This window comes from Balaenoptera borealis (assembly GCF_965194805.1).
Source record: "Balaenoptera borealis genome assembly, chromosome: 2".
NCBI classification, from domain to species: domain Eukaryota; kingdom Metazoa; phylum Chordata; class Mammalia; order Artiodactyla; family Balaenopteridae; genus Balaenoptera; species Balaenoptera borealis.
In genome coordinates, this window is record NC_138867.1 from 93873906 (window position 1) to 93898536 (window position 24631).

The 24631-nt window shown below is 40.4% G+C and overlaps 1 protein-coding gene across 9 annotated transcripts in view; it reads left to right on the forward strand.

The window, feature by feature from the left end:
* EPB41L4A (erythrocyte membrane protein band 4.1 like 4A) overlaps window positions 1-24631 on the forward strand; it is a 270520-nt gene that overhangs the window by 197607 nt on the left and 48282 nt on the right. For all 9 annotated transcript variants that reach the window (XM_082376858.1, XM_082376852.1, XM_082376855.1 and 6 more), the window contains one exon: window positions 4401-4522. In XM_082376858.1, coding sequence (XP_082232984.1) covers window positions 4401-4522 — 122 coding nt within the window. The remainder of the gene's footprint in view (window positions 1-4400; window positions 4523-24631) is intronic.

Consider the following 24631-nt stretch of genomic DNA (forward strand, 5'->3'; position numbering starts at 1 on the left):
ATTTCTTCCACAAAAGTAATTAAAGGTAACCTTTGCAAATTGGAAGCTCTGCTAAATCTATTCAGTTTTGTGGCTGGTGTTAACTGCTTGGTAAGTCTTAATGAAATCCAAATCTCAGTGTCTGTATGTAGGAAGCACTAACATTACACCATCTCTGAAAGAAAGATGTTTTCATCCCACTGCCCAGAGCTAGGCTTACGCAGAGATGGGTCTCTGACTGCTGGGTGGTCGCCAGCACATGGACTGTTAATTGGCAAAAGAGTAATAACAACCAAACTTTAATAAACATCATATGCCTGTTCCTTTATTTTGAGGCGTTCTAGAGATATCCTGGAATGAAGGAAGAGCTCTGGAAACATAGGTAGCTCCTTCCTTTACCCTGTAGGCTTTTAGAGCATGGGGCATAACGAACGGCATAACCAGTGGCTGCGGTGTGTGAGTGTGGGTGTCTGTGTGTATAATTGTATATGTGTTTATAGTGGGATGTATGTGATAGAGAAAGACAGAGTTCTAGTCTTTACTCTCTCTCTTGCATCTTAGGGCTTGCAGAATACCAAGGAGAATCCAACAGAAAAACTAGTCATTACTTAAGAGGGGCAAATTAGATAATTTTAGTGAAATGTGACAGGCAATCCTTTCAAAATTTAAAATTAAATTTTGGGGAAAAGGCTGAGCTTAAATCTGACAGTTGAATTCTTTTGTTGCTTTATTATCAGTCACCAATAATCTGAAATAGAGATTGATTAAATCTTTGGTTAAATATTTTGTTACACTCTGCTCTCTCTTTCTCTGAGCCCCTTAAAAGCTAATCTTGCCTCTACCTTTTGTTAAGTTTGTAGGGGACCCCTGGTTTTGATGAATGAATGAGTTATGTAGAATTTATACTCTAGAAATGACACTTAGACCTAAGAACCACCCCTCAGGAACCCTGATGACCTTCTTGTAGAACTTAAATCACACGATCTTTCCACATTTCTTGAAGTATGGAAGAGAGACCAAGTTCTCCTGAGAACCTCCTTTGTGTCAGATACTTTCACCTGTGTTATTTTATTAAATCCATTCAGTGACCCATCAAAGGAGGTATCATATGCTCATTTGTATAGATGAGAAATGTGAGCCCCCCAAAAGTAAGGTAACTGAACTAAAGACCTTTAACCAGTAAGTGGCAAAGTTGGGATTTGAACCCAGGTGTCTTTCCTCTGGTTCTCTTCCCTCTACCCCACTGATGGCCGATTGTATCCTCACTTTGAAGCTGAAGGGCTGCTGGCAGTGCCTCTCATCATAGGATGGGAGTATGTGTGCCACAGTGTGAGGGGCAGGGAAGTGGGCGATCCTGGGGACAATGCTCTGTCCTGTCACTTTGGAGAGCCACCGGGTGTGTAGGAGCTCTTACACCGACACTGAAAATCTCTACAGTTGTCAAGCGCTTTTTGCTACAAGAAAATACTAAGAATACCGTACAGGAGTATTTCTGCTAGGAAATAGTCTGAACAAGTATAAATAAGGAAAATGAGGCTCTAGGAGATTTAAAAAATAATCTGCTGAAGACCACACACTTAGAGCAGAGCTGCGTTTTAAACTGGGCTTGTAGCTTTAAACCAGATGGCTCTGCACTCTGTCCCTTTTCCCAGGCTGCCAGGCTCTGCCACACTGGCCAGCTGGAGGGCAGAAAGCTTGTTCCAGTCCCAGGTCCCGTACAGCCTGTGCCAGATCCGTTTATGTTTCCGGACTTTAGTTTTATGAATCTTGTGATATGATTTTCCCATTTCTCCTTTATTCCTGAGAGAGAAACCATGAGGAAAAATTGAATAATAAAGTAAAATCTCATTATAAAATGCCTCAGCGGTCCACATATTATTGGGTTATGTTTTTTTTTTTTTTTTTTTTTTTATTTATTTTTGGCTGTGTTGGGTCTTCGTTTCTGTGCGAGGGCTTTCTCTAGCTGCGGTGAGTGGGGGCGACTCTTCATCGCGGTGCGCGGGCCTCTTATTATCGTGGCCTCTCTTGTTGCGGAGCACAGGCTCCAGACGCGCAGGCTCAGTAATTGTGGCTCACGGGCCTAGTTGCTCCGCGGCATGTGGGATCTTCCCAGACCAGGGCTCGAACCCGTGTCCCCTGCATTAGCAGGCAGATTCTCAACCACTGCGCCACCAGGGAAGCCCCTGGGTTATGTTTTTAGGGCAAATATTTTTTCCTCTATGCAGTGAAGTACATACTACCCAAGTCTTAGAGTAAGTTTGTTGTAAGTAGATGTTATCTTCATACTCCAAACCATTTCTAATAATGGAATTTTGTTCTCTATATAGAATTTTTTTAACATTTTCAGGGGGGGAGATGTTGCTATTTGTGTTACCTTATGTACTACCTTTAAAACAAATAGTTAAAACTGTAGAAATATTCTCAAATTGATTATTTTTAAAAAATTATTTACTTGTATTTAGTAAATAATGATATAATATTTTTATGTGCCTGGCATTGTTCTAGAAACTGTATAAATATTAATACTTAACATTAATAATAAACCTATGAAGTGGTCATTGGTATTATTCTTACTTTAGTAATGAAGAAATGGGGATACAGAGAGTTTGAATAATGTTTCCCAAGGTCAAAGAGCTAGGATATGACATCGCTGGGATTTGAACCCAGTCTCCAGAACTTGTCTATTAACAATACATTAATATGTAAAAGAAAACAGCAAAATGAAAGCTGGTAAATGATAATTTTCTTATCAAATAACATTATTAGATTTTTATATATTTTCATTATATATAAGGAAAAAAAAAAGTAGTTAAATTTCAAGTGAAAGAAAACCTCTCACAGTTTGCCCCCTACTCCCTCCCCTCCCCCTGGTTTCCATGAAGTCTTGAATATGAAGTACATACACTCATGGATGGAACCTGTCATTTTGATTCCTCATATCAAGTCATGTCCTCACTTAGCCTGATGAGAAACTGCTTTTTATGAGTGTTTTGGGCCTCTCTTTATTTCTAATAAAGGTGGATGAGGTAGTAAGGAGGGGAAGCTTTCACAGAAGAATGTAGGAGGTGAATTTGGCTTTATAAGTCTTATTTAATCTCTTTTAGGGAGAGAGCCACCAATATGTATTCTGTAAATGTAGGATGAATGGGATTTGTGGCCAATAAAAGACTTTTTTTCTTCCCATTAGGTGGCTCTTACTGTGGTGAATCAAATTATTGATAGATACTTAGAAATGCATTTTCTCTGTACCTAAATGATACTTTCTGTCATGAAAGCCAGAGCTGTTCATTGGCTCAAATTCAGCTGTGTAATAAACTTTTCGTAGGATGAATGTTGACTGAAATACAGCAAATTAAATTACATAGTTCCTTGAGTAGATTAGTTTGTCCCCAGGGAAAGCTCTCCCTGTTGCATCCTCACATACTCTTAAGGAAGCGGTACTGTGCATGGGGTTTTAGGCTGCTTTAAATCTTCCTGGGCACTTCCTGACTCAGGTGAAGTGGGCGTAATCAATGGTTGATTGTGTCACAGGGTTCAGAGTGAAATCACACTAAGTGGTCCAATTGGGGAGGCTCTATGACTTGCCTTATAAGTACAGCACGGGGATGTGTTGATTCACGTAGAATCATTGCCTTCTGTAGTTTAGCCCAACACAATTTCTTTACGATTTAGTTGTAGAGCTGGAAGACCATCAGCAGCCTCTATTTCTAGCCTATCGTTCTACTTAAATCAAAACCTAGCTCCTCCTTTAATAAATCCTTTCTTTCCTGGTTCTCCCTCTGAAAGATCTTCCTTGTGTCGGCTGAGGGAAAAAAGCGCAACGTGAGAGCTGTGAGTTGTCTTATCTGGGGCTTACTGAGGACTAGAGGCCGAGAGAGAGCCTCTCAGCTCTGAGGAGCTGCTCCTAGGGGAATGCGTGCAGTCCAGCCCACACCTCTGTAGAAGGTTGCTGCTCGTCATGAGGAGCAGATGTCTCCATTAATGCTTTTAGCGCTTTTCTAAGTATGAGAAGATGCAAGAAACTGGGTTCATACAATTTTCTCCTGAAGACACCTAACTATCTGAAGGCCTGTTTGGCCACTTTTTCCCAGCCTCATTCCTGATCTCTGTCCTGGCCTCCTTTCAGAGTGTGTTGAAGGTCAGCGACTTTAGTGGCTAGTGACTTCATTCTTTTAGAACCAGATGGCGAGCGACATTCTTCAGTTGGCGCTTCTGTCTCACCTAAATCTTTCCTATTAGAGTTTATTACTTCCTTGGTTAACATTGCAGTGAGAATCAGTTGAAGGCCCTATATACTTATAACCTGTGTGAATCTGTGTTTTTTCTTCTCTCCATACATTGCAGATATTCTCCATGAGCTGTGGTGTAATTTTGTGACTGTGTGGTTTTACCTGTGTTACTCAAAATGTTGTTTTTTCAAGTGGCAGGACAGCGTTACAAATGAGTCGAGATCTTTCTATTCAACTTCCCCGGCCAGATCAGAATGTGGCAAGAAGTCGAAGCAAGACTTACCCTAAGAGAATAGCACCAACACAGCCAGCAGGTAAGTCACAGAGCGCCCCCAACTCCTCATTGTAACCTTGTGTTTCCTTTTAGGCTCCTGGTGTAACATACACTTAAGTGGTGACTGTAGCCCTGGAGGTTTTTAATTGTTAACACTAGAATTTTTAATTTGACCCAGAAAATGTCCACGCAATCAGAAATTATTAATAAGCAGGCAGGTAAGCAAGTTGAATCACCATAGCCTGCTTAATGCCTACACTTAATTCTTTTTTGAAGGGATTAAGTAAAATCTCAACTGCGTAATTTCTTAGTTTGGTGTAGCTGAGATTGGAATGGAAACAAAGTCTTTGGCAAAAGTCTTAAAAAAAAAATACCGTTGACATAACAGTCTGTAAAGAATTTAGTTTTTTGTTATCGTTGGTCTTTCTTTTATTGTGAACTATAATAAAGTGCATAAAGTATACATAGTATATACCTGTGCACATACACATAAGTGTATGTGTGTTTATATACATATATAAATTTTTACACGGGCGTGCACATGCACACACACACAATTTAACATAGCCTGCAGCCCCTGAAGTCCCTGCTGTTTGCTTGGTCACATCCTCACCTTCTCCTCTCCCCCCAACCAGTGAAAACCTCTATCTGACTGTGTGATAATTATTTCTTTACTTTTCACTATAATTTTACTACTTATGTAGCCTTCTCTGAACAAAGTAGTTTGTTTTGCCTATTTTTAAAACATTATATAATTGAATCAAGGGGTGTGTTCCTTTGTGTCTTGCTTCTATCATTGTTATATGTAATATATACTAAAGTGCATTCATTTTTCTTGCAGTGAGTTTTCTATTGTATGACAGCTTCTTATCCATTCTACTCTTTTTTTTAAATTTAAATTTATTTATTTTTATTTATTTATTATTTTTGGCTGTGTTGGGTCTTCGTTTCTGTGTGAGGGCTTTCTCTAGTTGCGGCGAGCAGGGGCCACTCTTCATCGCAGTGCGCGGGCCTCTCTTGTTGCGGAGCACAGGCTCCAGATGCGTAGGCTCAGTAGTTGTGGCTCACGGGCTTAGTTGCTCCGTGGCATGTGGGATCTTCCCAGACCAGGGCTCGAACCCGTGTCCCCTGCATTGGCAGGCAGATTCTCAACCACTGCGCCACCAGGGAAGCCCCATTCTACTCTTGATGGACATTTGGGTTATTCAGGTTTTTTGTTTTTAATGCACACCACTTCTTTAATAAACCACCTCATCAGTCAGTTTCAATCCATGTTCAGTGTTCAGAGCTCACGGAATTTTACTCTAAAGTGATCTTACCGACTTTGGTTTGTGGCTTGCTTACAGATCAGCCTTGTCTAACACTCTCCACGGGCTTTTCACATATATTATTTCACTTGAGCCTCACAGTAATCCTGTGAGGTAGGGCAAGGCAGACACTACGTTCCCATTTTACAGATGAGGAAGACATAGTCCCAGTAGCTAGAAAGGGGTGGGGCTGGGACGAGAGGCCAGATCTCCTGGCTCTTTCTGCCATATTGTATGAAGAGAATGGAATTTTTAATAACAATAATTAACATCTGGGGGGTGGTGGTGAGATGAATTGGGAGATTGGGATTGACATATATATACTAATATGTATAAAATAAATAACTAATTAAAAAAATAACATCTGAACATCGCATGACAGTTGGCAAAGCATTATGACAGCTGTTGTTTCATTTAACCCTCATGACAAGCCTATGAGGAACGTGTTTTGAGTTTGCTCCACCGCTGCTGGCTGTGGGAATGTCACCTGACTTACAGTTTCTAAAGTGAAATTAAATCTGATTGTAGGTCCCCTCCTCTCACTGGGCTGAGAGGAAATTAAATTCTTTCTGATGGTTCTACAGTGGCAAAAATAAGACATGATTTAATTTTGCAATGGGTTACCTGCCACATAAGTAATATCATTATCCCTATTTAGCTGATGAGGAAACTAAGATTATAAAGGTAATTTGGCCAAGATTACATAATAAGCAGGTGGCTTAGGACAGAAATTCTAGCTTTAATATTTAATATCTTTATCTTAATATTTTGTGATTATCTTTGAATATGATCAGTCTTAAATCCCATTTGGATCAAGTGCAACGTGGTATAGTTGATAAGCAAACTTTCAGATCCTTTGCTATTTCTTAAACACCAGGCCTCATGAAATTATTCTGAGACCAACCAAGAATTTCAAAAGCATTCCTCGCGTCAAATCAACATTTCATTCCACTTGAGATGCTGGAATCACACGTGCTTTTTACACAGACCTGCTCAGGTTGTTCCTTTTCCTCTCTCCTCCTGTGCTCTTAGAAAAATATCTGCCTCTGTAACATTGTGTCTGTCTGTCTGTCTGTCTGTCTGTCTCTCCTTGGAAGCCGAAATTCCAGAAGCTGATTTATTTAGGGACAAGGGGTTTTGTTTTTGTTTCTCTCCTGGCTTATGTAGATCCAGCCAAATGCAGTTTTCACAGAGTAGCCTGGAACTGTACTGAGCCCTGGCGTCCGTCTCCCCTCCCCACTAGTGTTGTATTAAAACACTCTCCCTCTAGGGTGGAGGCTGAGGAAGTGGGAGGTGGCTAAGGCACAGCCTGGAGTGCTCGAGGACAGCCTCTCAGCATCAGGCTGAGAATCTTTTAAAAAATGCGGCACATGTTATGCTTTTACTATTATAAACATACATCCTTGCTTTAGGAAATTGAGGAACCTCAGAACTCCCCCTCCCCTGCAAAAAGAATATCTTTCATATTCAGTTCCATTCTCTTAGTGCTAACACTATTTTATATAGCCTTCTGGTCGTTTGCATATCTTTTCTGCAAAAATGATATAGCAGTGTTTTTATTTACCTTTTTATTTAATAATATATCATGAATATGTTCTAACAAATTTTAAGTGTTCTTACATAGCACCATTTGAATGTCCAAATAATTTTCTGCTGCATAGATGCATTGATGTGACATAATTTATTCAACCAGTGGTTAGTTTTTGGATATTTAAGCTGTTTCAAAATTTGAAAAATATAAATGTAACTAAAGTGAATATTTTTGTAGTGATATCTCTAAGTATTCATGCTGATTTATTGTATGTATTTTAAACAATGATATATTTTTATAATTTTTACTCAAAAAAGAGGATCATACAGTGCTGTGTTTAAAAACTGAGACTGGCTGTGTGTACATTTCACTTTGATTTTGAATTACTTTTCAAGCCTGTGTTCCAGAAAACTGTGATGTGTTCTGGGGACCCAGAGATGACCCTGCCCTTGACAGCATGATTGTCCTGGGTGGGGAAGGACCATTTAGCAATGCCTATGGTGCAGAGTTATTTCAGTTGCTGTCATGCACATATGAAGAATGCTCTGGGGGCAGGGATAATGTTCTATGTTTATTTGAATGTTACATATTCTTTTTTTAATTTAATTTAATTTATTTATTTATTTTTGGTTGTGCTGGGTCTCAGTTGTGGCAGGAGGGCTCCTTAGTTGCAGCTCACGGGCTCATTAGTTGTGGCATGCAAACTCTTAGTTGCAGCATGCATGTGGGATCTAGTTCCCCGACCAGGGGTCAAACCCGTGCCCCCTGCATTGGGAGGTGGATTCTTAACCATTGTGCCACCAGGGAAGTCCCTGAATGTTACATATTCTTTTTCCTCTAATTCAAATGTACTCTCTGCTTTGAGCCTCAGTTGAACCCAGCTGGTAGAGAGACCCAGTCTCTAAGGTCATGGTGGGGTTCAGACTTGGAGTGGAACACTTGAAGAGGGCAATCAGTCACTCTGTGCTCCTTATCCCACCCAGCGGGTCCCATGAAGCAGGGCAATTCTGTGTGAATCTGGGCCACTGTGAGTATAAGAGGGGAGGGGTTATTGGTAAGCCCGGGAGCCTCCTGTGCTTAGGGTCAAGCCTGCACCTTTAAGGCTCTGCTGTGGCGGGTGGTGGAGGGGAGGATGATGTGAGGGAGTGGCCTGTAGGTCCCTAGGTTGCTGTAGCCCTCAAGCCTCCGTCTCCTTCCCACCAAGCCTTTTCTGCCACTCCAGGCAGCTCCTGCAGCCCTGTCACTTCTGATTCCCACACTCTCAGCTCCAGAGTAGCCTCCTTGCTCCAAAGCTCCCTGGTCCTGAGATTCGTTCATGGGTGGCTGGGCAGGAAAGGAACAATAGCTCAAAACAGGAGTTTTTTTTTTTTTTTTCTAATTATTTTTTATTGACCAAAGAGAAGCAAAAGTATTACCTTACTAAATATTCCTGCCACAATTACTTAAATTTTTATTTGAAAATTTTGACAATTAAAATGGTAGAAAGCTTATTTTAAAACATAGAAAAAGTTTATTAGATTGTACTGCGTTTGGCAAAAATGGAGTTGTGGTTTAAAAAGAAGATAGATTAAAAAAAAAAAAAAAAAACTCTAATGAGGCCAGCTATGAATTTTCATAAATTGAATTCTGGTACGCTCTCTAAAATAAAACTTTAGAACTACAGTTCCAAGAGTCATTGGCATAAATTCTCACCTCTCATTGAACATTTATAGATACTAAAAAACAAGTTGTGATAGAAAGGAGACTTTAGCTTTTTGTTAGTTTATATCATTAATGTATACTACATGACCTGTAACTTTAGAAGACGTTATTTTATTTCTTCTGAAGTTAAAGTAATTCAGTCAAACTTGATGACCACTGCCCTTAACCTGCATCTCAGTTCTCTGCAGATTTAAAAAGCCTGTGTTTTCATTTCTCCGTCAGGAATAATAAATGCCCTGGTAGCTCAAAAGCCATTGTGTTTAGAATCCACCAAGATTAGACCTTGGCACCTCTATGAGGAAGTGCATTCCGGAGTCAGGAGCCCTGCGCCCAGCCTGCCTTCTGCCCCCCCCAGAGGAGTTCAGCGCCAGGGCAGGCAGCCAGAGCATTCCTGCAAATCTGCTCGGCAGAGGAGCTTGCGGGTAAAGCAGGAGGCGAGATGGCAGGAAGGAAAAGTGCATGTTTTGTACAGCCCTTTCTCTGACAAGCTCTTGGCAGCTCACGTAGGTGGGTTCCTGTCAGAAAAGAGTTTTTGCTGTAAGAAGACAGCAGTAAAGACAGAATGTAAAGACAGGAAAGACAGAATGTTTAGCTATAATCCATAATGAGCTGTAAGAAAAGTAATGGGTGAAACCATTTACAGTGGATAAACAATGCTGTGATTGTCTGATGCAGCATTTTGAGTTCTTAAGCATATCGTACTGATGAACAGAGAAATAAATAGTTGCAGTGTAGTCTTCAGACAACTGAAAAGCCGGTTCGGGTGACATTTTGGCATTCCCACTCTGCATCTGTGGAAGACGCTGCAGACACAATGCCCGAGGGATCCTGAAAATGAACTTGTGAGTGAGGATGGTTTGTGCCTGGTCTGGAAGCAGAGAGCTACCGCTCAGGCCAAGCCAGTGTTTCTGTGCAAGAGAGAGGACCCAGTGTTGTCAATCTTCCACTGTCTTAAGGGAAGCACGAAATTTAGATATTTATGGAAACTTTCCAGAATTTTAAGTTTTGGCAATTGATTTCAGTTTGAAGAAAGTCTCTGTGTGCTAAATCAAACATTCCTAAGGGCCCAGTATGGCTTGAGGGCTGCCTCTTGAGAACCTCTGATTGACAGAGCTGGTATGAATGGCCGATCCACCTGTCCTGGGGTCTCTATGGGTTTCTGCAGCATCCCCTGTGGAGGTCACTGGATCAGGTTCTACGCTCCATGACTCCCAGCAGGAACACTTGGTAGTTGGTAGGTCGGTTGGCCAACTCTAGGGGATGATGGTGCCACACAGGTCTCAACCCCCTAGCAAATGATTCACATGTGGGTACCTGACTGACATTTACTGGTGACCTGAGCTGGGTGTAGCCCAAAGCAGGAGAGACAGAGAAATGCTTTGATATAGCGAAGTACAGTTTCATCAATTTGATGTAGTGTAAAGCTCTGGGCTGCTGAGACATAGTAATGTCAAGAGAGTAATAATCACTTATTGAGCACTTGCTCTGGTTGGCACGTTGTGTCAGACATGAGGTCAGCAGAAACCCAGCTTGGCTTGTGGCGATCAAAAATAGATTAAAAAAAAATTTTTTTTTTTTAACACAGACAGAAGGCAAGATATGTGAGTAGAGACTGGCATATCAGACTGCGCTACATCTGATAAATCTGGGTTCAGCCTCAGTCATCCCTGTACTAACTGTGCAATGTGATGAAGTCACTTAACCAGGCTGAGCCTCAGTTTTTTTGTGGGTCCAGTGGGGGTATTACCTCCTGCCTCACGGGTTGTCATGCGGTTGGTGTCTGCACTGGGCACAGCATCGTGTCAAGAACGTGGAGGGGCTTGGCACACTTTAGTTTCTTTCTCCTAAATCAAAAGGAGTCTTTCTATACATAGTGTGGACCAGCCTGTGACTCCACCTGACAGTCTTTGAATTATGTTTACCATATAGCATCAACTTCACATGCAAAGGATAATATAATTATGTGAGGGAGGTGTGGCCTTTTGAGATTGATGGGTGGAGAGAGTCATTCAAGTGCAGTGAATGGGCTTTGGAAAGACATCAGTTACCCCTGATTTATTCTAGAAGATTGGGTATAAACAAGTATGAGGGAAGTGGACAAGTCAAAGGGCCCCCTGTGTGTAGGTTTCTTCTTTCCTGCCTGCCTGAAGATCTCTGGGTACACGAGGGCAGCTGTTGTCAGGCAGTATTGGGAGCCCAGAGTTGGGGATCGTCCTACTTACCCTGTTCCTACTTCCCAGAGTAATCATTTTTCTCACCTTATTTTTACCCCCACTCCATGCTCACCACTCTCCAGGCGCTCCAGCACCACTGGGATAGTCTATGGCTATGAATTGGGAATAACAAACGCGTTACAGTGAATCCATAATAATGATGAGATTGTATGCTGGTTTTAAAGTTCACATAGTTGATCATTTCATCTTCTGTGTAAGGTGGTTTTCCCTATTTGAGGTAATCAGGTACTAGGCCTATCCAAGTCCACTTTTCATGTCAGGCAGGCAATGGAAACAGAAGACAAAGGGCTAAGCTGAAAGGGCTCGGGGAGGGAAGCAGAGTTGTTGAATGAGGAGTAAACAGAAGCTGGGGCTGTGGATCTGTGATTTCATAAGTCAAGTCCCAACCTCAATAAGCTGTTAGATCAGCAACCTCACTTCTGCAATATGAGCAGGGCTGTTGCTCTGTTTGTCATCACAGAGACTGGAAACTACCTAAATGTCCATTAGTAGGGAACTGGCCTAATAAAATAATAGATGTGTACCCCTAGGAAATACCATGTGTCTCTTAGAAGAAATCTGAGGGCAGGATTTGACATTGTGTTGGTCCGATTCTATAGTCCCACCATGTCTGCCTTGAAAGGTCAGATCCCCTGAGGAGCTCCACAAGGCAGAGGAATGTTAATGACCAACAGTCATTGAGCCTCACTGCATGCCCGGTGCTGTACTAGGCACATGCAGATAGTATCTCCCTCATTTCTTTTAGAAAATGCTGTGACTCTCAGTGTAACAGGTGAGAAGACAGAGGCAAGGACTTGCCCAGGGCCCCAGAGCTGGAATATGATCCCAGGTCACTTAGAGTCTGCAATGTGGAGAGGAGGAACAAAAAAGAATGTGATAAATTTGTGTCGATATGGAATGATCTCCAAGAGATAGTATAAGCAAGAAAAAACAAAAAAAAGCCAGGGGTGGGGGCCAGCAGCATGTAATATGCTCCCATTACATAAAAATACAATCAAAAAAAGAAATCAGAAATCAGGAGTGGGAGAGAGATTTATTTTTACTCTGTATTCTTTAATAGCATTTGTGTTTTTACCATGTCGTACTTTAAAAAAGCCCTTCAGATACTTGTCATGAATGCCTTAAGTTCACAAGATGATTTCAAATGTCCATTCAAGTTTCCAGATGAGGACACTGATATTATGCTAGGAAGCGTGCATCATAATTTATGGAAAAAGTAATAGGACGATATGAGACAGATCATACAAATTCAAATGTTAGGATTTCTACTGTGCTGTTACAGATACAGCTCAAGTCTTCAAGGCGAAGGGCATAAGACATTTTCATATCTGTACATTTAAACGTAGGCCTTAAAGTGTAGGAGATTGCACTGTAGATCCTCAAGTCAGAGCATGCTTTGTTTCAAAGGAGGAAGACTCATGTAGGACCCACAGTCCTTGGATTAGAGGACAATCACTTTGTGTTGTAGGCAAGGAAACTGAAGCCCAGAGAAGTGAAATGATTTGCAAGTGTAGCAAGTTCTGGAACCTGGGGGGTATCTGGATGAGAATCACTAGGCACTGTGAGGAATGTCTGGAAAAAGACAGTGACGTAATAGCTCTCACACCTATTGGGCACTTGATGGGTATTGTGAAGTGTTTGCATGTTTGTCCTCTCTAGGTCAGCTGAAGACAGGAAGGGAAGAAATTAGTGAAAATTGTCATACAAGGGAATTGGAACAAGGTATTCTGACCAAGAGTTGTTATGTGGGGTAGTTTTGGAGAGGATTTCTAGAAAATTTAGGAGAGTGTTAACTTTGTTTTCGAAAGAGTGTGATTATGACTGTCCTCCTTCAAACCTGATAAGTCAGAATTAGGTAATCAACTGAGGTGTGGTCCAGATCTGTGACCTCACTTTCTCTTCACCCTAAGAACTCCAGCGACTGATTATGTAAGCCTTTGCGTTGAGAAGGCATGTGGTACGGTGGCAGGAAAAAAACAAAACAAAACATGTCCCTGATTTGAGTAGACTTGAATTCCTGGTCTAACTCGGCTGTGACTTGTAACACGTCATTCAACATGTTGAGCTTTCATCTCATTGTCCATAAAGTGAAGCAATTCTTTTGGTAAACCTGTGGGAAGGTGGGTGGTATCCTCATCTTACACATGAGGAAACAGTAGCTCAGAAACATTGAATACTTATTCAAAATTACACAGATAGTAAGAGCAGCAGCAGGGTTTGAACCCAGGTCTTTGGAATATTAAGGCACATCCTTGGAAAGTACATGGAAAACAAAAAAAGTGAAAGGTGATTTGAAAATAAGTATACATCCTCTGGTTTTCCCACTATTGTGTGATTCCTTTACTTCACTAGATCTGCTTATTTCAGCAGATACTCTTGAAGAGAATGCATTTATAGAGGAGCAGCAAGTCAGTCTGATATTATATCAAGTCATTTTTTTAAGAAAATATTTAAGATCTTTGGGACATTTTACCCATGAAAGAGGGGAAATGGCAGTAACCGTGTTAATTGCAAGGAGCATTAGGTTAGGTCACAGAGTCGGGTGTATGGTTTGTTCAAGGCTGTCTTCCTTTGTTGACACCCTTTTCTACCCTGCCTTGAAGCTGATGTTTATTTTCATTCTGTAAAAAATGTCTTAATATATGGCAAGCTGGTTAGATTTTCTCTAAAAAGTTAATGATTCCACTCTTTCTGGGAGTGTTTAGCATTCCACGCATAGCTATCAAAATTAAAAAAGCAAGCAAGGCTAAAGGCGTATTGTATATTCCAGTTAAATACCATAGCTTTAGTGAGTTACCATAAATGACACTTTTTATCCCCTTTACCTTCTCATTCAACAAGAATTTATTGAGTGCTTCTTTGGCATAAGACCTGTAATGTTGTAATTAATAATAAATAATCATTTGATGAAATTAGAACACTTCCTAACACCATACACAAAAATAAACTCCAGATGGATTAAAGACCTAAATGTAAGGCCAGATACTCTAAAACTCTTAGAGGAAAACATAGGCAGAACACTCTATGACATAAATCACAGCAAGATCCTTTTTGACCCACCCACCTCCTAGAGAAATGGGAATAAAAACAAAAATAAACAAGTGGGACCTAGTGAAACCTAAAAGCTTTTGCACAGCAAAGGAAACCATAAACAAGACCAAAAGACAACCCTCAGAATGGGAGAAAATATTTGCAAATGAAGCAACTGACAAAGGATTAATCTCCAAAATATACAAGCAGCTCATGCAGCTCAATATCAAAAAAACAAAACAACCCAATCCAAAAATGGGCAGAAGACCTAAGTAGACATCTCTCCAAGGAAGATATACAGATTGCCAACAAACACATGAAAGGATGCTCAACATCACTAATCATTAGAGAAATGCAAATCAAAACTGCAATGAGGTATTTCCTCATACCAGTCAGAATGGCCATCATCAAAAAATCTACAAACAATAAATGCTGGAGAGGGTGTGGAGAAAAGGGAACCCTCTTGCAGTGTTGGTGGGAATGTAAATTGATACAGCCACTATGGAGAACAGTATGGAGGTTCCTTAAAAAACTAAAAATAGAACTACCATATGACCCAGCAATCCCACTACTGGGCATATACCCTGAGAAAACCATAATTCAGAAAGTCATGTACCACAATGTTCATTGCAGCACTATTTACAATAGCCAGGACATGGAAACAACCTAAGTGTCCCTCAACAGATGAATGGATAAAGAAGATGTGGCACATATATACAATGGAATATTACTCAGCCATAAAAAGAAACGAAATTGAGTTATTTGGAGTGAGGTGGATGGACCTAGACTCTGTCGTACAGAGTGAAGTAAGTGAGAAAGAGAAAAACAAATACCATATGCCAACACATATATATGGAATCTAAAAAAAAAATTGGGTTCTGAAGAACCTAGGGGCAGGACAGGAATAAAGACACGGACATAGAGAATGGACTTGAGGATGTGGGGAGGGGGAAGGGTAAGCTGGGACGAAGTGAGAGAGTGGCATGGACATATATACACTACCAAATGTAAAATAGATAGCTAGTGAGAAGCAGCCGCATAGCACAGGGAGATCAGCTGGTGCTTTGTGACCACCTAGAGGGGTGGGATAGGGAGGGTGGGAGGGAGACGCAAGAGGGAGGGGATATGAGGATATATGTATATATATAGCTGATTCACTTTGTTATACAGCAGTAACTAACACAACAATGTAAGGCAATTATACTCCAATAAGGACATTAAAAAAATAATAATAAATAATCATTTGGCCTTCATCCCCATTTCTGGCACAGAGCTCCTAAAACACTTGGAATTTCCTAAGTGGTAAGAACCCTAAAGGTGAAAGGAGCATCTTTTGTTATTCATAACAAGCCCCTTTTAACCACACCTGAGTTTATGGTAATGAGATGACTTCTGGAAAGCCCCAAACAGGGAGGGGGCGCTTGTTGCCAGGGAAACTAAACGCGAATAGAGGGTTGGAAACTTCAGTTCCACTCCTTGATTTCTGGGGAGGGGAGAAGCACTGGAGGTTGAATCAATCACCAATGGCCAGTAATTTCATCAATCATGCCTATGTAATTGATTTCATCAATCATGCCTAGGTTTTTTTTTGTAATAAACACCTAGAAAGGATGGGGTTCTGAGGGGTTGGTGAACGCGTAGATCTAGATGTGGAAAGAGTGGCGTGCTTACAGCATGGAAGTTCTATGCGCCTTTCCATGTACCTTGCTGTGCATCTCTTCGTCTGGCTGTTTCTGAGTTACATCCTTTTATATATAATAAACCAGCAATCTAGTAAGTAACTGATTGTCTGAGTTCTGTTAGCTGATGTAACAAATGAATTGAATCTTAGGAGGGGGTCTTGGGAACCTCTGATCTATAGCCTGTTGGTCAGAAGCACAGGTGGCAACCTGGACTTGTAACAGGTATCTAAAGTGAGGGCGGTCTTGTGGGGCTGAGCCTTTAAGCTGTGGGATCTGACACTACCAGGTAGGTAGTGTCAGGATAGAGCTGAATTGCAGGATACCCAGTCAGTGTCTGCTGAGAATTGAAGAATTACTTGATGGTGCTGGAAAAAACACCCAGTGCAGACCCTATTCCATGGAACATGGGAAATGAATAAAACTTGGCCCCTGATCTAGAGACACTTCATCATATAAAAAGAATACAGCAGTTATTTAGCACTTGCTAAATGCCAAGCACTGTGTAAACGCTTTCTAGAAATTACCTAATGTAATCCTCATATCCACCGTATAAGGAATTGGTGATACCTCCATTCTACAGATGAGAAAACTGAGACCCAAAGAGGTTTAATAACTTGTCCAAGATCACACAGTGGGTAAATTGGCAGAGCTGAGAAACATATTTGGGTTTGTATGACTTGTATGCTTAACCACTTTGTCAGACTGAACAGGTAGAAACTGAAATACGGGCACACGTGTCAGGTGTCGTGGATTGGAGCACAGAAAGAGTTGTAAGTGTCCAGGAGGATAGTTTGCGTATGGCTAAATGTGTAATCCTTGATGCTGTTGTGAAGGAAGTAGATTTTGAAGGACGGGTGGATTAGGACAGAAGATTTCGAACTGAGTGTGCAGCCCCTGGTGGGGAGGAGATACAAGAGGGCTTCCAAAGGGTTATGTGGGCCCAGGCAGTTTTGATAGAATCAATTTCCAGATTCTCTTTCCTCAAAGCAGTCTGCCTGTGATAGTAGGCTTGCCCCTTCCCAATGGACGTTTTCCCATTTTCCAAAAGAAAAGCAGACGTTTTTCCCATTCAGAATCTGTTATACTGCTTTGTCTTTAAATGTTAAACCTCCTGGGTTGGTGTTGGGAAAGTAAAATGACCTGAATTGTCAAGTGACACATCCTTGCATGTCATTTTCTCATTTTGACTTTCAGCAAAATTGGTGGAGGACCCAACTGATTTGCCACCTGATAGAAAATTCGAAATAATTTTAGATGATATATCACTACTTGTAGAGTTATAGGTCTACATGTAACTCTTAGAAGTTCTTTGGGACACTGGTGATATCTTTATAGCAGAATACTTAACAGAATAATATATATCTCTACTTAATGTGAACAGGGTTTCTCAGCATTGAAAATCTTTCCAAATAAAAATAAGAGCAGAATTGTTGCTAAACTGTTTCATTTTAGCACAAAATAATATTCTTGAGTGGGTAGATCCATGTAATCATTGGGAAAACAAAACTACCCTGTTTATCTCACTAAGAATTACTTTTCAATAAAAACTTACTTTTTATATTTAATAATTATTTATCAGCATTCATATGGTGTGCTAATAATATGCTGTTAATAATTGTAATGATAACTTGGTTCAGAAAAAATTTTTACTATGTAGAGCTTTATGGTCATGGGAAATAAAACTTTTACTTTATTTCTATTTTTTTTGTCACAGAAGTAAGAGTGATGAATAAAAACTTTCAGGTATGAAACATATTACTTTGGGATACATTTTTGCAGAGGAGATGGAATTGAATTGCAACTACAAGAGAAACATGCTATGAAATTTCCAAATGCTAAACTCATTTCATGTATTTTTAAAATGAATGACTGGGTATCAAATTTCTATGGTATTTTATTACACTGGTTATATTCAAGAAAGTCATGAAACGGTTACATTTAATTAATTGATTTTTTTTTCAGTTTTAATATTTTTATTGAACTATAGTTGATTTACAATGTTGTGTTAATTTCTGCTATACAGCAAGGTGATTCAGTCATACATATATATATATATAAATATATATTATTTTTTATATTCTTTTCCATTATGGTTTTTTATAGGATATTATATGTAGTTCTCTGTGCTGTACAGTAGGACCTTGCTGTTTATCCCTCCTATATATAAAGCTTACACCTGCTAACCAACCTCCCACTCCATCCCTCCCCCAGCTCCTTCCCCCTTGACAACCACCAGACTGTTCTCTATGAACATAGAGATTGGAAACAGTTACCTTTTAAAATGTCAATATTTACTGTATGCTGCACATGGCATCCTTTGGTACTATTTAAACTTTTGATGCAAAATGTTAGATATCATCTTACAAACATGCACTGAGGTACATCATTTTCCAAATTCTTTTAGTGAGTACTTGTGTAAAAAGCTTAAAGAACACTGAGTTAAGGCTTCCTAGATATGAACTCAAATATGGAAGCAGAAAAAAACAAAAATTTTCTCAATTTTGCCTGAGTCAAATAAGCCTTTTTAAAGTGATCTTTACACACAATTATACGTATTTTACATTTGTATATACTTTATATATTACTGTAATTACATCAAATAAAACCTCTAGAGCAGGGGCCCAGCGCACTCCTCTGGAACAGAAGCAACTTTAGGTCAGCTGTGGAACTGTCCACCTGCCCTAGACCAAGTGAGCATAAATGGGGGGCTTGAGAAAAGATGGCTGGAGAAGGTTTGTTGTATGTTGCTCTAAACTGTGTCGCTTATGGGGGTTGTGGGTGGTAGGCTGGGGGGAGTGCAAGAGAGTACCAGGATAGGATGTGAGCATTTATTCCGTTTTCTTCCCTCAAACTGTGTCCTCCTATGACAGGAAGAAAAAACTTGATATCTAAGAGATTTGCCATGCTTCTTGCTTCCAGCCAACCATTCACAGAGAGGTGTTGGCATTGGGCCTAGGAGGGCTGAAAGGAAAGACGGGCTCCCCTCTGCTGTTAGTGCATCTGGCAGCCCCTCAAGCATACGCAGGTGTAGATCACAAGTTCTTCAGTTGGTACAGCCCTTTCGTCGTTCTACCCTGAGGGCCTGAGGGAGTAAACAGATGCTGAGAAGGGCCTTTCTTGGTTTTGAACCTGGCCTTCTGACCTGCAAGGAAGTGTGTTTGTGACCACCTCTCAGTGTGTGTGCCTCTGTAGCTCGGGCAGAGGATGAAGTGCCTTCATCTCATGCCCCCACGTTGACCGTTTTGGTCATGAGGAAAGCAGAGGGATCCAGGAGAGTGCTGCGTCAGAGAAGAAGAAATTGGAAGCAGACCAACCAGGGAAGGGGTCTTTCGTGCATAGACATACTTTCCTAGCATCTTTCTCATCCTCACCCACTCTTTATAATCCACCCTACAGCTTTCTAGCAGAATGCCTTGTTTGATCTTGCAGTTGACATGTAGCAAAATCAGTGTCTTAAAAGTCTGTATGTTTATGGTAAAGAAGTAACTGTGTTTAAATATCACCCTTGGGACTTCCAAATACAGAAACAGAGAAGCAGGGGTCTGGCTGCCTCTTTGGGATGAATGGGCTGATGTCAGGCATTTGAACTTTAAAAAATTAGCCACTGGACACTGAAACACTTTTATTTTCCAAATCGTGTGTTTTGAAATTTAATTGTGTTTTACGTAATTTAATGAGTGTCGGTTCTGCCAAATATAAAACCTTTCATGATGATAGGAAAAAAAATATATGAATATATGTGAGGTTTCCTTGGTCATTTTACTGTTTGACTGTAATTCATGGTGTTAGAAAAATATGTTTTATTTTTGCTAAGTTGCTCTACCATCTGCCATTTTTTTTTCATAGGAACCCAGTCTAAAGTTGGTGAAACCAAGGCAAAGTGATTTTGTACTATCAGTATGAAAACTAGAGCTAAATTTCCAGTTATTAGCTCATTCTTAATTCATGAATATCACATTTCTTCTGATAAGTCATTCTGGGTCAGATAATATGAAATCAGATTGTCTTTACTGAAACCTAATAATCTGTTGTGTTGGGAATAGTTAAAATCTGTCCTGATTATTTGTCTCAAGCATCAGATACAGTTTTTTAAAAATATAGATCAGAAAAGAAAATGCAAAAAAGTGAGATGAAATTTAACCTAAAAGTTTACAAATGTATCATATTTGAGAGTTTTAAAAATGAAATCATGTATATATTACAATGCAACTTAACTTATTGGCTATTTGTTCTTCTCCCCATTTAACAGAAGAAGGCATTCTCTATTTTTTCTTTTAATGTCACACGTTCGTCCTCCATGCCCACTCTGTAAATTCAAAGCAATGGCAACATTTAAATAACATCAATCATTTAACTAAGGTTGACAGGTGTAAAACTGAGCTATGAACTTTGTGAGACTCATAATAGTATTTAAATGCAAAGTGTTTTTGTAACTGAACATCCATGTGGATTCAGCACCACATCTTGAAATCTTGATATCACCGGTTGACTTTTAAGAATTGCCCCCAGACCAAGTAGCTAAACAGATCCTGGGAAAGTTGATTCTGTTTCAGACAGCCACTCTTCTTGAACCAAAGGCGAGGGTCACTTACGATGAGGGCGCTCAATCGTGAACAGACCCAAACCACACAATAGCCTGGTCGTGGTCCGGTGCACACAGGGTGGAATCATTTGCATATAGGGTGTTAAAAAATTAACAGACAAGACCATGGAGCTATGGACACTGGCACTGCACTGCTGCCTAACTGGTAGGGAATTGTGTGGGCCTGTATTAAGCTGTAGTGTCTAACAGTCCAGAGACAAAAATGATCACAGGTCATGAGCTAGATTTGGCTCCTTAATAAACTGTAGCAGTCTCCTGATAAACTTATTCTTCCACATGTGACCAGTCTCATGAATAAAGCCCTTTGTCTCTTCCCCAGCCCGGGCCGTGCCGTGCAGCATGCGGGATCTTAGTTCCCCCACCAGGGATGTTCCCTTGCCCCCTGCAGTGAAAGCGCAGAGTCTTAACCACCGGACCGCCAGGGAAGTCCCATGTCCTTTGTCTTTTTAGTGTGAACAATATGGAAAGTGAACTGGATGCTTCTAATTCTAACTGGTCTTGCTAGTGTTGATATTTTATGTGAAATAAAATACAGATTAACCTAGGAGCCTTAGTAACCATATGTCAGTAACTGACCTTTGTTGTAGGTGATCTGCGACTTTCATTTAAGAGAGTAGAAAAGAATTGCATGCTATGGTGGAAGGCTGCTTTTAAAGCTCTAAGAAGTAGCCCAGGCTTGTAGGATGTGGTACATGTCATCTCTCTTCCCGAATTTCCCATACGGCCACATCCAGATGTGTTTTTTTTTTGTCTTGGTTTTGACACATTTTAAACATAATATCATTATCCTGAATTTTCCCTTCTAGTGGAAAAAAGAGTAGAAACAGAAATACATCCTCTGTAATAACAGACCTTCACTGAGTACTCACCATGTATACGACACGGTACTGGCAATCACCGGAGCACAGTGATATGTCCTTCATTTTATTAAGATTTTGAGGGCTTATTCACTTTCATTAATAATTTTAAATTTCAATAATTGTATTATGTATATTATAAATATTTTATGAAATATGTACATGATAATTTGTGTTTCTAGATATTTTAGATGGAAAACAACTGTTTGGCCTTATCTGAAAGGAAGAGTTACACCAAATGGAGTGATTGTGTAGCGTAGGAAAATTTCCCTTAATGTTTTATATCTTGACGTGGGTAGTAGTTAAATAACTCTTCACTTTATAATAAATTTGTTAAACTGTTCATATATGTATGTTATATTCTTTTCTGGTGGTCCATTATAATTTACAGTGAAAAAGGAGTGGTGAAAAACGATTTCTTCAGCCTCAAAATTTCTCCTGGAGCAATGCCTGAAATTCCATTGTTATCAGTTAATTATTTTAGTTAATATTTGGCTTCTCCTTTTTCTCTTTAAAATGGAGCTATGGGACTTCCCTAGTGGCGCAGTGGTTAATAATCTGCCTGCTGATGCGGGTTCGATCCCTGGTCCGGGAAGATCCCACATGCTGCAGAGCAACTAAGCCTGTGCACCACAACTACTGAGCCTGCGCTCTAGAGCCCGCGTGCCACAACTACTGAGCCCGTGTGCTGCAACCACTGAAGCCCATGCGCCTTGAGCCTGTGCTCCGCAACAACAGAAGCCACCACAATGAGAAGCCCGCGCACCACAATGAGAAGCCCACGCATCACAAAGAAGGGTGGCCCCCGCTTGCCGCAACTAGAGACTAGCCTGCGCACAGCAACGAAGACCCAACATAGCCGGAAAAAAAATAAAATAAAATTTAAAAAGTACAGTTATTACTTTTAAGTGCGCATTTAGTAACATAAAGCTAATAAGTATTGCCTAATTAGGGCTTTTTAAGAGCCCTACGTTCATGAATAGAAAAGAGTAATTTATAGTTAGGATATGAATATTATGTGAATGGATACTTCAGAAGTGCTCCCATTGAGTTAAGGCTTGTAAGTGGCTTTTCTCCGTATAGTCTGTTTTCCTAGTAAGGCTTTTACACCATAGGCTTGTCCAATTCACATAGCTATAGAGGAGGAAAATACATATAAACAGACTTTTTGTTTAGTAGTACACTGTTTTGAATATAAAAGAACCATAAATTAAATTGTATTACCCTATCTAGTTATGATGTGTATATGAGAGTTATATGACTGACATATATACCATTTTATGTTAGTAAAATAGTCTTGTCAGTCAAACAGTTTATTTTGAAGAAGCCTGGCTATGGTGTTTGTGAGTGTCTGAGAGAGAGCTTGTGTGTGATTTTTTTTCCCTGAAATTCTTTGGGAAAACCATAGATCTAGTGTTTGATGTCAAGAATTATGGTTTAGATATTGTGAATAACCCAATGTTGGTTTCTTTAAGAAAAAACGTATGCATATATAGTTTGAAATTTTTCTATTTTAAGATAGTGCTCAGTTTATTATCTGTTTTTTAAGTTTTTGGAAGCTTCGGAAGGAAACCAGGTGAAAGTGATCAGGCAGCCTCACTTTCCCCAAGGTTGTTAGACTAAGACTGCTCAACAATATTATGGTTACCAGGCGGGAGAGGGAGGGACGGGTAAATTGGGAGACTGGGATTGACATAGACACACTACTATATATAAAATAGATAACTAATAAGGACCTACTCTGTAGCACAGGGAACTGTACTCAGTACTCTGTAATGAAAGAGTGGATATGTGTATATGTATAACTGATTCACTTTGCTGTACAGCAGAAAGTAACACAATATTGTAAATCAACTACACTCCAATTAAAAAATAAACAAGCAAAAAAACAGAAAAGACTGCTCAGTCTAAAGAGATGAGACTTGGAGCAAACCCAGGCCTATCCACAAGCTAGTTGTGCAGGGATTCAGTTAACAGTAATGCTCGCCTTCACTCAGTGCTTCTTCCACTGCTCTTATTGCCACTGGGCATTTGAGCTTTGGTCTCCCTGCTGTGCCCCCCGCCCCCTGCCATAGCCCCCAGCCTGGGAAATAGCCTTGGGTACCTGAAGGTCCCTTGCAGTATAAATTAGTAATACCTGCTGAAAACAATACCCCATTTTAAAAACATGTATTCAAAACAATTAAAAATATTGATGTTGGGGTAATTCTGTCTGGGGAACAAATGAATTAATCCCTCCTGCCACTGTCCCAGGGCCATGCCACATGGAATTCCACTTTTGAGAAGCAGCTCCATCTCCAATCTGCACCTGCAATTTTGGGAATCTGCCTAGGTGATTTTTATTAAGGGTTATGGCAAAATAGACAGTGACTGGCCACTCTGATGTCTGATAGCACATGGGGTTGTTCACGGGAGTTGGTTGTGTTCCACTTATTATACCTGGTGAAATTTTCCGTAGATCCCAATGTTATTGTCTTCTAATGCCTGGATTCTGAATGTTGCTCCCACATGAGTGTATCTTTAATGCCACATATCTTCAGGTTCGCCTTTTCATTTCAGGGTTCCAAAATAGGAAAAAAATTCAGATATTGAATCCATGTCAAATTCCTTGTAATTAATAGTTGTTGGAGCTCTTATTTGAAACCACTGTTTTCTTTCTGTGATCAAGGTGTATGCCTTAATGTTTATCATTCTTGATGAGTGGCCAAACCTGCCTCCAAGTGTTCTGGAGGGAATGGCCAACTTTGGGGTGCTCACTTGTTTCTCTTGTTGTCTTTCTGTGTTGGTTGCCCTTGAGAGAGAATTCTTCTCTTAGTTGGCTATTAAATATTCTGGACATTCTTTTTTTTTTTTTTTTTAATATTTATCTTGGCTGCGCCGGGTCTTAGTTGCAGCGTGCATGCGGGATCTAGTTCCCTGACCAGGGATCGAACCCGGGCCCCCTGCATTGGGAGCGCGGAGTCCTACCCACAGGACCACCAGGGAAGTCCCCTCATTGGACATTCTTTTCACTTATCTTCTAAAGAGTCTGTTTCTCCCAGTGGACCCTTAATTTAGACTGATTTTTGAGGATGAGGTGCAGGTGGTCATGGAAGGCTGTGTATTGTGGTGGCTTAGAGCTAAGACTCAGGAGCCGGACTGCTGGGTTTTAAAGCTGCTCCCCTCCCCCCAACTCATGACCTGTAGGACCTTGGCAAAGTCCTG